Raw genomic sequence first — 15,000 nt, 5'->3', positions numbered from 1 at the left:
AACGAGTGTGGAACGGGTCCTGGTGCCTATATAACGAGTGTTCGCGGTCCTGTCCTTAACCGGGTCTGGTCCTTATATAACGAGTTCGCGGTCGGTTATATAAGTTGAACCGGGTCCTGGTCCTATAACGAGTGTTCGAACCCGGGTCCTGGTCCTTATATAACGAGTGTTCAACCCGGGTCCTGGTCCTTATATAACGAGTGTTCGAACCCGGTCCTGGTCATTATATAACGAGTGTTCGAACCCGGTCCTGGTCCTTATAACGAGTGTTCGAACCCGGGTCTGGTCCGTATATAACGAGTGTTTGAACCCGTGTCCTGTCCGTAATGGTGTCGAACCCGTGTCCTGGTCTTATAACGAGTGTGCCCGGGTCTGGTCTATAGGTGTTCGAACCCGGGTCTGGTCCGTATATAACGAGTGTTCGAACCCGTGTCCTGGTCCGTATATAACGAGTGTTCGAACCTGTGTCCTCGTCCTTATATAACGAGTGTTCGAACCGGTCCTGGTCCTTATACGGGTCGACCCGTGTCTGGTCATTTATACGAGTGTTCGACCTGTTCCGTCCTTATATACGAGTTCCGGGTCCTGGTCCTATATAACGAGTGTTCGAACCCGTGTCCTGGTCGTCTATAACGAGTGTTCGAACCCGGGTCCTGGTCATTATATAACGAGTGTTCGAACCCGGTCCTGGTCCGTATATAACGAGGGTTCGCGGGTCCTGGTCCGTATATAACGAGTGTTCGAACCCGGTCCTGGTCATTATATAACGAGTGTTCGAACCTGTGTCCTCGTCCTATATAACGAGTGTTCGAACCCGGTCCTGGTCCTTATATAACGAGTGTTCGAACCCGTCCTGGTCATTATATAACGAGTGTTTGAACCTGGTCCCAATATTATATAACGATGTTCGAACCCGGGTCCTGGTCCGTATATAACGAGTGTCTGGAACCCGTGTCCTGGTCCGTATATAACGAGTGTTCGAACCCGGGTCCTGGTCCGTATATAACGAGTGTTCGAACCCGGGTCCTGGTCCGTATAACGAGGTTCGAACCCGTGTCCTGGTCTTATATAACGAGGTTCGAACTCTGTCCTCGTCCTTATATACGAGTGTTCGAACCCGTCCTGGTCATTATATAACGAGTGTTCGAACCCGTGTCCTGGTCCGTATATAACGAGTGTTAACCGTGTCCTGGTCATTATATAACGAGTGTTTGAACCTGTGTCCTCGTCCTTATATAACGAGTGTTCGAACCCGGGTCCTGGTCATTATATAACGAGTGTTCGAACCTGTCCAGTGTACAGTGTTCGTATAGTGTTCAATTATTTTTGAAAAGTTCGAATCCTTTTTTTTTGTAGAATTACATAGTTTCTAATAGAGAATTCGAATATTTTTTCTAAAGACCGTTCACGAGTTTCATATACAGAATTCGAATCACTTTGTAAATGGTTCACGTATTTCTGAAAGCATCCAGACCCTTTTAAAATAAGTCAACCCTAACCTAACCTAACCAAACCAAACCTAACCTAACCAAACCTAACCTAACCTAACGTAACCAAACAAACCAACCAAACCTAACTAACCTAACCAACCAAACCTAACCTAACCAAACCAAACCTAACCTAACCTAACCACTGCTGATCCCTCATTTTAACAATAACTAGGCTTCTTCCTCCCCAGTCCCCCTCTCCTCTCTCTCTCCTCCTCACCCCTCTCAGTGTTTCTTAGAGATTACTTTTCTCCGTATGTCCTGGTAGAGACAGACCACCCACTAACCTCCACTCTTCTATTTTTAAAGGAAGATTTTAATGTTTTTTTCTCTAGTACTTAAAATTTGAGGTTTATTTTATTTTGTCTTGAAATTTGGATTTTTGTTACTTTAATAATTTCGGTTCTTAAGTAATATATTTTTTTTTTAATACTTGGGAAAAAGTTTGTTTTTATTACTTTATTACTTAAATGTTTTCAGCTTTATCTTGAACTTAGATTTATTTTGTTCATAAGTAAAGTTTTAAAGGCTATGATTCTATTTTCTTTACTTTCTCTTTGTCAGTTCTCCTCTAAGCTAATTCTCCTCCACATATCTTAAAAGATCTACCGGTGGGAGATAAGACTAGATATTATCTGTACGAGTCATGGTAGCGGCGGCGGTCGTGGTGGTAGCGGTAGTTGTGGCAAGGGCGGCGGTGGACCAGGCGCGGTGGACCAGGCGGCGGTGGTACGGGCGGCGGTGGACCAGGCGGCGGTGGTACGGGCGGCGGTGGCGGAAGCGGCGTAGGAGTTGTTAAATATTTCGCTGGTGATTTTCTGCAAGAGTAGCAACAATAAACTTGTCCGCCAGCGACACAACAATTTAGAAGTTGTTGTTGTTGGTGGTGGTGGGGTGGGGGTGGGGTGGTGGTGGTGGTGGGGGTGGGGGGTGGTGGGGTGGGGTGGGTGGTGGGGTGGGGTGGTGGTGGGTGGGGGTGGTGGGGTATGCTCACCCAACGAACACCAACATGTTGGTGGTGGTGAGTATGATGCACACACACACACACAACACACACACACACACACACACACACACACACACACACACCGCAAGAAGACACACAACAAACACAACCTGGGAAAACCAATTTACTGGGGCCGCTCTAAACCCTATTTCAGAATCAGGAGCGTCTGTTTGCCAATCCAATTACGGCTCGAATCTCTTCCCCTTGTTAAAGAATATTGTGAAGGGGAGATTAGGTAAAGGCAGAATAACGAGTGAAATTGGGGAAAATTGGGGGTAGAGAGGGAGGAAGAGTAGTGGAATTGGGGCAGAAATAAGGGATACAGAGAGTGTGAAAATGGGAAAAGTTTAAAGAAGGTTGAATATAATTGGCAACAAGCTAGGAAGAATAACACATAAATTGATAAGTTAAATAGAGAAATAAAACGCGTAATTGGGGGATAATAGGGAAACGGGCAGTAATGGGAATACAAAATAAAATTGGGCAAAAAATATGAAATGAAAATGAAATAGGACAAAAATATGTAAAGTTTAAGGAGAATCAAGAAAAAAAATTACTTAATACGAAGAAAATAGCACAATAAACGGTGAAATTGATCGTAATAGGGACCATAAAAAAGGTCTTATTTCTGTTTTATTGTTGGGTTTAAGGTGACAAAAATAGGGGATTAAATTGTCGACTTAGAATAGGTTGAGAGAAGATTTAATAGGTCATTATCTTAAGAACGAGAGAGAGAGAGAGAGAGAGAGAGAGAGAGAACACCCAGGAACTATATTACCACATTACCACACTACCACACCACCACACCACCACACCACCACACCCACCACACCACACCACACCACCACACACCACCACCACAACCACCACAAACCACACCACCACACCACCCCACACCACCACCACACCACCACACCACCACACCACCACACCACCACCACACAACCACACCACCACACCACCACACCACCACACCACCACACCACACCACCACACCACCACACCACCACACCACCACACCACCACACCACACCCACCACCACACAACCACACCACCACACCACCACCACACCACACCACCACACCACACCACACCACACCACCACCACACAACCACACCCACCACACCACCACCACACCACCACACCACACACCACACCACATTACCACACTAATAAAACACCTGCCTTGTCTCCTCCATCTCCATAAATTTTAATTTCAGGAGCTTCCATCTTGGTGCTCTACCCTCCCTCCCTCCCATCTCCTTCCCTCCTTCTCTCCCCTCCCTCCCTCCTCCTTCCCCTCCTCCCTCCCATTCTCCTTCCCTCCTTCTCTCCATCCTCCCTCCTTCCCTCCCTCCCTCCCATCTCCTTTCTTCCTTCTTCCTCCCTCCCTCCTCCTTCCTCCCTCCCTCCTTCCCTCCCTCCTCCCATCTCTCCTTCCTTCTCCTCCCTCCCTCCTCCTCTTTCCTCCCTCCCTCCTTCCCTCCCTCCCTCCTCCCACTCTCACATTTGTTCCCTCCTCCCCTTCCTCCCTCCTATGATTAGGGTTAAGTTAGGTTAGGTTAGGTTAGGTTAGGTTGTATTAGAGGTAGGTTATGCTACGTTAGATGGTATTAGAGGTAAGTTAGGCTAAGTTTGCATGCGTTACAGACAGATTAAGTTAGGATTAAGTTAGGTTACTCTACAGACTGTACACTCAGAACCCGGAACTAACTCCAACAATGTGAAGAGGAGCCTGACCCATGTTACGGCTCAGTCTGGCTCGTTGGATGAGTACCTACTGGCCACACCGACGCTACACTGTCCATACCGGTCTATCTGGCCATGAGAGAGGTGCATCTGGCCAAAGAGAGAAACTCGGGCATCAGGGACAAGAGGCACTGTGGCCATGAGAGAGGTGTACTGTGGCCAAAGAGAGAAACCCGGTGCACTGTGGACAAGAGGCGCACTGTGGCCATGAGAGAGGTGCACTGTGGCCAAGATAGAGGTGCACTATGGCCAAGAGAGGTGTACCGTGGCCAAGAGGTGCACTGTGGCCAAGAGGTACACTGTGGCCAAGAGGTGCACTGTGGCCATGAGAGAGGTGCACTGTGGTGGTGAGGATGGTCAGGTGTGTGGCCACCGTGATTTACTAACTTATTTATGTATCACCTGCTATATCTGTCTCCTCGTCCCTCTCACCCTTCCTCCCTCTCACTCTTCCTCCCTCTTACTCTTTCTCCCTCTCACCCTTCCTCCCACTCACTCTTCCTCACTCTCACCCTTCCTCCCTCTCCACCCTTCCCTCCCACTCACTCTTCCTCACTCTCACCCTTCCACCCTCTCACACTCTTCCTCCCACACACTCTTTCCTCACTCCCCACCCTTCCACCCTCTCACCCTTCCACCCTCTGACCCTTCCTCCCACTCACCCTTCCTCCCTCTCACCCTTCCTCCCTCTCACCCTCTCACTCACTCTTTCTTCCTCTCATTCTTCCTCTCTCATATAACCCTAGTGTTCATGACCTTCGTTTTCCCTCTCTCATCCCTCTCCCTTCCCCTCTCACTCCTCTCCCGTCAACATTCAGTCCCCATAGCCATCCACCACCCTCTCCCCTTCCCACTTAAATTTCTCTACCTCGCCCCTCTCACCCCTCTCCACAATATTCCTCCTTCCACCACTCTCCCCTGCCCCCCACTTTATCGCCCTCTCCGTCACCCTGCCCTTCATCCTCACCTCTCCCCACACACCCTCTTACAACCCACACTATTTACATGCTCTCTTATCTTCCTGTCCTAATTCCTCTATCTCTTCCCCACTCTCCACCACCCTCACCACCTCACCAACACCACTCTCCACCACCACCCAACACCACTCTTCACCACCACCACCACCAACACTATCACTGCAGGGTACACTAAAAAAATTCTGAGCCTCATATATAAGGCGCTCTGAATGTACCTTGGCTAGTTACTGTATATACATACATACATACATACATACATACATACCCAGGCGTTCACACAGACACGGTAGTTACCTTATGTGTATGTAGAGTTGGAAATCGACAGACAGACAGACAGACAGACAGGCACGCAGACAGACAGACAGACAGACAGACAGACAGAGACTAGATCCACCAATTAGCTTCCTGTAGACAGAGGATCAATGAGCTATTTCCGTGTCTGTCTGTCTGTCTGTCTGTATTTTATATCTTTCTGTCTATGGGTCAGCCTCTCTCTCTCTCTCTCTCTCTCTCACACACACACACACACACCTTCACTTCCTCCCTCGTTCCCCTCCGCCCAGCGTCTTGCCCTCCCTTTAATGGCGGCCTCGGGTTTAATCGCGACCTCGCAGGCAATTTCAGACGCAGTTATTACCCTAAAAATGGCTCATTATCCCGCCACTTCCAAACGGTATATCGATCCCTATAGAAATATCAAGTGGTGTTTACGTTTCCGGGTTCGTGAGAGGAAGAGGCGGATAGTTGTTGTTCGTTCGTTGCTTCACATCCGTCTCAAGTCCCCGCCGCCCTCAAGAACGTAAACAAAGGGATATGCGGATTCGCGTGTTATTTGTTTTTCGCCAAGGTGGAGATAAGAAAACGCCTATAACAGGTTCTCGTAAGCTATGGCGTAAAGTAGGATTTTCAAAAGGATTGTGATGTCGTATTTTTGTTTTTTTATTAGTGTTTTCAGTTTCTCTCGTTTGGGTGATGGAGGTGTGAGAATGGTTATAACAGCCTCAAGTAGTGCTGCCACCAGGATGGATTCTCCAGCGTTCTTGTAATAGCGACCCTCGGTGAGACGCTTATGGGAGTTACGCCAGACTAATGTTCGACCGACTTCTGCCTCTAGTGGCGTCTTTTTATTGTACCAACCCTTGAGAATCCTAACAAAGATAGTGGCGTTCTCACCTCCATTTAAAGGAATCTCGCCAAAACATCGCCAAAACATCGTAAACAAAATCATTCCGAGGTTTATGGAAACTAAACAGCTTCTCTTCTTTAGTTAGGAGAAAATTTTCAACCTAGAATACTTTAAGAGAGCAGCTGGGAGTGGGGGGTGACAGGGGGGGGAGACGGGGGGGCGGAGACGGGGAGGCGGAGACGGGAGGGGAGACGGGGCGGAGACGGGGGGGGTACTGGGAAGACGGCCGGTTGGGGGGGGGGTGACAGGTGATGATGATAACTGGTGGACAGGAGATTAAGGCGACCACTTAGCTTAAGTCGGTGTCGATATTGTGTGTGTGTGTGGTGCTGGAGGGAGGAGGGAGGAGAGGAGAGGAGGGAGGGAGAGAGGGAGGAGGAGGAGGGAGGAGGAGGAGAGAGGGAGGAGGAGGAAGGGAGAGAAAGAAGAGGCTGTGGGGGAAGGAAAGAAGAGAGGGTACACACACACACACACACACACACACACACACACACACAGTCACAACTCACTACCTACACATTATCCCCCCTCTCCACCCCTTCCCTCTCCACCCTCCCACCCCACCCCTCTCAATACACTCCTGAAAAATTAAACAGTAAACCCCAAGTGAATTACTCCTCAATCCACTCCACTCCCCCCAACAATGACCCACTTCAATCACTTCAATCACTTAACTTTCAAACTTATCAACGCAAGAAAGAAAAAAATGAAAGAAAAAAAAAGATCTGGGGAATGAATGAATGAAAAGAACAGCGGATGAATTACAGCTTAAAGTGTCTTGAATAGACTTGACAATGAGCGAATTTAGACTCTCTCTCTCTCTCTCTCTCTCTCTCTCTCTCTCTCTCTCTCTCTTTTGGGATGGTTTAGATCTTAATGTCTGTCTGTTTCTGTTTACGTCTCGACCCATCCATCAATTACTGTCCATTAATTCCTCCTCCCGCCATGCCTTCCTTCCTTCCTTTAATGCCTCCTCCCCGCCCATGCCTTCCTTCCTTCCTTTTTTTCCTTCCTTCCTTTAATGCTTCCTACCTTCCCTCCTTCCTCACCCCTCCCTCTCGCCACCTGCCTTTCTGTTTTCTCTCTTCTCTCCTTCCTTCCTCTTTCCTTCCTTCCTTCCTTCCTTCTCCTTCCCTGCTTCCCTCCTTCTTCCTTCTCTCTACCTCCCTCCCTTTTCCTCCCTCCTCCCTCCCTCCTTTAATGGAGTATTGCCCTCGAACTACCTCACGGCCGCCATCTTGAGGGTCACCTTTGAGGTCATTATAATGGCCTCTCAGTCACTACAAGACTCCAGTTAAAAGTCATCCAGCCAGTTAATCAGCCAGTCATCCAATCATCCAGTCAGTTAATCAGCCAGTCATCCAATCATCCAGTCAGTTAATCAGCCAGTCATCCAATCATCCAGTCAGTTAATCAGCCAGTCATCCAATCATCCAGTCAGTTAATCAGCCAGTCATCCAATCATCCAGTCAGTTAATCACCCAGTCAGCCAAGCATCCAGTCATCAAGTCAGTTAATCAGCCAGTCATACAGTCAACCAATCATCCAGTTAAGCCAGTTAAGTTATCACAGTCATTAACATAATTAAACTGGTCCAATGGTGAGACTTAACGAGTGAATGAATGTAAGTCTTAAAGGTGTGTGTGTGTGTGTGTGTGTGTGTGTGTGTGTGTGTGTGTGTGTGTGTGTGTGTGTGTGTGTGTGTGTGTGTGTGTGTGTGTGTGTGTGTGTGTGTTGGTGTTTTATTTCTGGAGATAAGTTTGAGCGTGGCAGTGTTTTTATTTCTGAGAAGGGTGTGATAACAAAGGGAGGGAGAGAGGAAAGGGAGAGGGAGGGAGAGAGAGGGAGGAGGGAGAGGAGGGAGGGAGGAGGGAGGGAGGGAGGAGAGAGGAGGAGGAGGGAGGAAGGGAGGGTAAGTGTTTTATTCGTGTGGTATTTGGGAGGGTGAGATAAGCTGGTGTGGTGAGGGAGGAGGAGAGACAAAGGAGGTTGATTGACGAGAGGTAAGGGGTAAGTAGTAAGGGGAGTGAGGAGGAATAAATGAAGGATGGATTGAGGGAGAGAGCAGAAGAGAAGGAGGGAGGCTTTAAACAGAATCGTTACCATAGTGATGTTGACACGCCACAATACTACTGATACACTGTGACTCTTCCCCTCCTTCCCCTCCCCTACACCCCCCCTTCCCTCCTTACACCCGTTCCCCTACCTCTTCTACATCACCTTCCTCCTCCTCCCTCCCTCCCTCCTCCCTCCCCTCCCCTCTTCCTCTCCTTCTCTCCCCCCTCCTCCATTCCCTCCCTCCCTCTTCCCTCTCCTTCTCCCCGTCCCTCCCTCCTCCCTCCCTTCCTCTCCTTCTCCCCCTCCCTCCTCCCCTCCCTCCTCCCTCTTCCTCTCCTTCCCTCAACAGGAGACAGACATAGAAAAGCAGATAGAGATAAGAAACAGAGAGATGAAGAATGAGAAGAGAAACAAACAGACGTACAGAATTATAGAGAATGAGACAGACAGACAGACAGACACAGAGACAAACTGACAGAAGCAGACAGACAGAGACAGAAACAAACAGACATATAAACATAAAGAGACAGAAACAGACAGACAGACATAATATATAAATACACACATGCAAAATCAGTCAGTTAGTTCCCCAAATAACTGAGAGACTGTTTGACAGTTCTTGTCAGGAAACTGTGTATAGTTGGTGATGAGTTTACTGAAGAGAGAGAGAGAGGGAGAGAGAGAGGGAGAGGGAGAGGGAGAGAGAGAGAGAGAGAGAGAGAGAGAGAGAGGTTAAGAAGAAACTGTCTTCATCTCTCGTTCAAATTTTGTTCCCATGACAACCAGTTGACAAGCGGTGAGGGGAGAGATGGGGAGAGGGGAAGAAGGGGATAGGGTAGAGAACGGGAGAAAAGAGGAAAGGGAGGGAAGAAAGGGGAAGAGGAGGAAGGGGAGATGAATTGTGGGTGGGAAGGGAGGAGAGGAGGGGGAGGGATGGGGAGATGAAAGGTGGGTGGGAGGGGAGAAGAGAGATGGGAGGGATGGGGAGATTAATGATGAGAGGTAAGAGAGAAGAGGGGAGGGGTGGGGAGATGAATAGTGGGTGGGAGGGGAGAAGAGGGGAGAGGGAGAGACAAAGTGAGAAATTGTATCAACAACGATTTATGAGAGTGAGTGTTTGTACGTCAAGAGAGAGAGAAAGTGAGAGAGAGATGCAAACTAGATCAGTAGAGAGAGAGAATATGTATCCAGCGAGTGAAAGAAAAAGAGACAGACAAACAGACAGAAAGTGAGACAGACAGACAGACAGACAGACAGACAGACAGACAGACTTTTATAACTGACAATTTAACTAACCTGTCAAGTTATTATTAATGGGAGGTCCTCCATAACCACACACACACACACACACACACACACACACACACACACACACACACACACACACACACACACACACACACACACACACACACACATATACCCGGCCAGCGTCTTGTGAAGGTGTACGCTAGCGGGGTGTAGGAGATTTAGAGGGGAAGTGAGGTGTGTTTCTATATAGCAAGTGCTGTGGGTGTATGGTCGCCATGGTACCCGTCACACCTCCCCACCCCCTCTCTTCACCCCCCCCCACCCGTCATCATTCCCTCATCTGTTCATCCACTCTATCTCTCTCCTTCCTTCCTTCCTTCATTCCTCCCCACACTATCGATACCTTTCACCCCTCCTCCCCTTCCCCTCTTTCTCCTCCTCGACGTTACCATAACTACCTCCTCTTGTTAGCTGCTTCGTCACCCCTCATTACCCCCCTCCCCCTCTCCTTCACCTCATCACTATCAACACCTCCTCACTCCTCACTGCCCCCCTTCCCTCTCTCCATTCACTACCACAAATACCACCTTTTTTCCTTACCCCTCTCCCCCCTCTCCCTTATCCCCCTCTCCCCCTCTCCCCCTCTCCCTCTCCCTTGTCCTTATCCCCTTCTCCCTTATCCCCTCTCCCTACCCCTTCACTAACCATTACTACCACCTCACCCCTCACCTCCTCCACCCCTACCCCATCACCTTCGTCTTCCCCTCCTTCACCCCACCCACCCACCCCAAGCCTTACACGCACACCACCTTATAATATCCCTCTATACACCTTATATAGTTCTTCAGAAGGAGACATATAACATTGTGCTTATCAATAACATAACGAAGAACATGAACAACAAGTATGAAGAAAAATCCATATAACAAAATGTTTTACCCTAAATGGTTTATATATAAGAAATAAACCTTATTAAACCTTACCTTCCCAGAGTCAATATCTGATAAGACACTCAGCCTGAACGAGTTCCTTGAAGTAGTTTATGTTGGCTGAGAAATACAGTAAAGTTCCTCAATAAACACAATATATGAATAATTGTAACTCATAATACAGGTACAGTATACAGGTGTTAGGTTAAGTACTGTACCTGTACCTTAACAATACAGGTACAGGAGGTGATGTACCAGTGCCTTAACACTAGAGGTACAGTGGATGGGGTGTGAACCTACCTTACAGACGATGGGCGGGGTGAGGTACTTCTCGGGAGGGGGCGGCACGGGGGGCGGCGGGGGGGGAAGGGGATGACGCATCAGGGAGGAACCCGTTGGGGGGCAGCGTTGAGGGGGGGGGTGAGGTGCCGAGGTGCTGGGGGAGGTATGGATTAGCGGAATTTATGTTGATTCCATAAAATGTTATACATACTGTATGTACACACACATATACTGTATACATACCCGGTACACATGTCTGAATGTGTACATGTAAACCATTATGTTATTATGTCAACACCACCGTGTCTCTCTCACTCACCTGAAGGGCGTAGAGGTAGCGGAGTGAGGAGTGGTGGCGTGGGAGAAAGGCGTGGGCGGAGCGCTGATGGGCGTGGTGGTGAAGGGCGTGGAGGCGTTGGTGTTGAAGGGTGGGGGAGGCGTGGAGAGGATGGGCACGGCGTACTCCCCGCCCACCACGCCACTGTTGGCGCTCTGATGGGCAGGCGTGCCCGCGCCATCCTTGCTGTAGTCACTCAGGTGGCGGCCTATGGTGGCCACGCTGTACTCTGAGGCACTGAAGAGCGGCGTCTTGTAGGGCTCGTGGTACAGCGAACCTTCCTCGTCAGGTACGGCGACGGGGCCGTACATGGCCGCTCCGGCCCCCGAGTAGCTGGTGGCCATCCTCAGGGACTTGAGGTCGAAGGCCACACTGGCTGAGTCCGAGAGAGGACTCTTGAGCACGTGGGGTGAGGACTTCTTCTTCCGGAGTCTTCTGACGTAGATGAGCAGCCCCGCGGCCACCAGCAGGAACACGCCCACCACGAAGCCGATCACCACGCCCATGTAGGCGCGGGTGTGGGCGTGCACAGCCGACACCGCCGACACGTCGCGAGAGTCGTCGCGTCGTCCAGCTGTGTGTTCTGCTGGTGTGGACGCTTCTCCGTCCGTCCAGTCCGTCAAGTTACACACACAAGGCTCTGTAATGTACACACATGTAGGGTAAATAAACTGCTTCATTATGTACACACAAGACATGTGCACGATAACTCACCTCCTCAGTCACCACACAACACGTCACAGATGGTGACCCAGTGTGTGAGGCAGACGTCAACACATGGTGACTTGTCTGAGTCACGGTCCTGGTGATGGTGAGGTGAGGGTGTTAGTGGTGCTGGTGACTCTGCCTATATCAAATGACACACACACACACACACACACACACACACACACACACACAGTATTATAATCCTTGACCACCAGCCCCTCGAGAACACCAAACTGCATTACATCAGTGTTGACGGTAAACACAACACAACACACATAAAAATGTTCATCTTTCAGCCTCAATAACTGATACATTTACGTAATACTACAACATCACCCATAAAACACCACAAACACAACAAAAATAAATAATTCCTTTGTTAATCCGTAATCGTTCATGTTTCACGGCTTTGTTATTCAACTCGTGTTTAAAATGTTTTATAAACCTAACCTAACCTAACTTAACCTAACCTAACCTAACCTAACCTAACCTAACCTAACCTAACCTAACCTAACCTAACCTAACCTAACCTAACCTTACCTAACCTAACCTAACCTAACCTAACCTTACCTAACCTAACCTAACCTAACCTAACCTAACCTAATCTCATCTGATCTAATATAAGGAGGTTAACAATGAGGAAGAGGATAATGAAGGAGGAAGAAGATAATGGAGGAGGAAGAGGAATGGGAGGAAAGGGATAATGGAAGAGGAGAAGGAGGAGGAGGAGGAGGAGGAGGAGGAGGATAGACGAAGATGGATGAGAGTAGGAGAGGAGGAGAGGAGGAGAGGCGGCCCAGGTGGCGGAGGATCGTAAAGCAGAGTGTGACGCAGACCACACCAGGAGAGGGACACCAACAACAACAACAACAACAACAACAACAACAACAACATTAACAATAAAGGCAACAACAACAACAATAAAGTAACATAAACAACAAGAAAAAACAAAGACAACAACAACAATAACAAAATAACAAAGATGACAGAAATAATAACAAAGACAAAAACAACAAGAAAAGAAGAGAAAAAAGAAGAACATGGAAGAGAAGAACAAATAGAGGAAGAAGAACAATACAAGAATACGAAGAGAAAAAAGAAGAACAAGAATAAGATGAAATAGAAGAGGAAGAATTTACAAGGAAGATACACACACACACACACACACACACACACACACACACACACACACACACACACACACACACACACACACACACACACACACACACACACACACCTTAAATAATGGGCCCTGAGGTCTCCTTTTTATGACCACAAGACAATATGCTGTACCTCACAACACAACACAACACAACACACAGTGTACCTTACTCTCACATCACAACACAACAACACAACACACCTCACTCCCCCACATTTCTACCACCCCACACAAACATTCACACCATCCCCCCCACATCATTCCAAACACTTCCCCACACACCCAAAACAAGAGATGGTTACAGCTTATTCATATGATAAGAGTGTGTTTTACGAGGGGCGGGCCGGGCAGCACACGTCACAATTACAGTGTTTTTCAGTGGGAGTATTTCCTTGCAAGACGAAGTAGGAAGGAGGAAGTCTGACGGCTCCTCTGGGTGTTGTAAACTACTGCTGTGTAATAACTCCCTTCTCTATCTTACCTACACTAACCTCTATACTTACATACGTACACAAATACACACACACACACACACACGGGTATACTCTCACATACGTATATACACACATATGTATACCGTCCCTCTTCTCTAAGTTAGCTACAGTACCTCTACACACACACACACACACACACACACACACACACACACACACACACACACACACACACATGCACAAGGGTTTACATGACTACACATAAGTATCGAAATACACATAGAAAAACATACACATGACTAAAATTTACATATACACACACACACGTACATATAATAATCTGTATATGATGTTAAGACACACATATATCACTATAGGTTACCTGAAATAAATCCCTAATCCTAATCCTAATCCTACAAATCCTTAACCTAATCCTAGTACTTTATAATAATCCTATAAATCCCTAATCCTAATCTATCCTAACATCATTTTTAATCCTAATCCCAACACTGTAAATTAATCCTAGAAATCCCTAATCCCTACATCCCAATACACCATAAGAAAAGGTAATCCTCGAACCCATGTACTTACCACTGTCGAAGTAAACCTCACTCAAGGCTAGCCAAGGACCAGGGAAGCCGAGGAGTATCTTGAGGACTTTCCCGGTGCGGTGGCGGAGGTCGAGGGTGAGGTTGTGGATGCCGGAGGTCAAGGAGGAGCCAGGCCACTTGGAGGTCGACTTGAGAGGCTTTTCGTGGAAGTGGGTCCCGTCCTCACCGAAGTAAACCTCGGCTTCTGTCGGTAACTGTCGGGGCGGGGGGGGTTATTATTATTGTTGTTGTTGTTGTTGTTGTTGTTGTTGTGTTTGAGGTTGTTGTTGTTGTTGTGTTTGTTGTTGTTGTTATTGTTGTTGTCGTTGCTGTTTTTTTTGTTATTTAACACTGAAAATACTAACACTGAGACTCTACCTTAACTAGATACACTAACTTAACACTGAAAACAATTTACACTGACTCAATGGTGTTAACAGAACGAATCTAGTTAAGGTTGACTCTCAGTATAATTATTGTCAGTGTTAAGTTAATATATCAAGTTAAGGTAAAATCTCAGCGTTTTAAGTTACCCAATTAGACACAACCTTAAGTTATCAGATACGAGAAATATTGCCCCATGAGGCTCTGAGACTACAAACTCTACCCCCATGAGGCTCCTGAGACTACAAACTCTACCCCCATGAGGCTCTGGGACTACAGACTCTACCCCATGAGGCTCTGAGACTACAAACTCTACCCCCATGAGGCTCTGAGACAGACTCTACCCCATGAGGCTCTGGGACTACAGACTCTACCCCCATGAGGCTCCTGAGACTACAGACTCACCCCATGAGGTGTGCCTGAGACTACAGACTCTACCCCATGAGGCTCTGAGA

At 47.9% G+C, this 15,000-nt stretch overlaps 1 protein-coding gene across 1 annotated transcript in view; it reads right to left on the bottom strand.

Moving 5' to 3' along the window:
* LOC121877200 (epithelial discoidin domain-containing receptor 1-like) overlaps positions 1–15,000 on the bottom strand; it is a 140,397-nt gene that overhangs the window by 36,006 nt on the left and 89,391 nt on the right. The window contains exons 9-11 of the mRNA XM_042382813.1: positions 14,163–14,366; positions 11,247–11,904; positions 10,946–11,081 (exon numbers count right to left, since the gene is read on the bottom strand). Of these exons, the coding sequence (XP_042238747.1) occupies positions 10,946–11,081; positions 11,247–11,904; positions 14,163–14,366 (998 nt within the window). The remainder of the gene's footprint in view (positions 1–10,945; positions 11,082–11,246; positions 11,905–14,162; positions 14,367–15,000) is intronic.

Source organism: Homarus americanus, unplaced genomic scaffold (genome assembly GCF_018991925.1).
Source record: "Homarus americanus isolate GMGI-L3 unplaced genomic scaffold, GMGI_Hamer_2.0 scaffold40370, whole genome shotgun sequence".
Taxonomy (NCBI): domain Eukaryota; kingdom Metazoa; phylum Arthropoda; class Malacostraca; order Decapoda; family Nephropidae; genus Homarus; species Homarus americanus.
The sequence above is the reverse complement of the archived record's forward strand: the minus strand, read 5'-3'. Positions and strand labels throughout refer to the sequence as shown.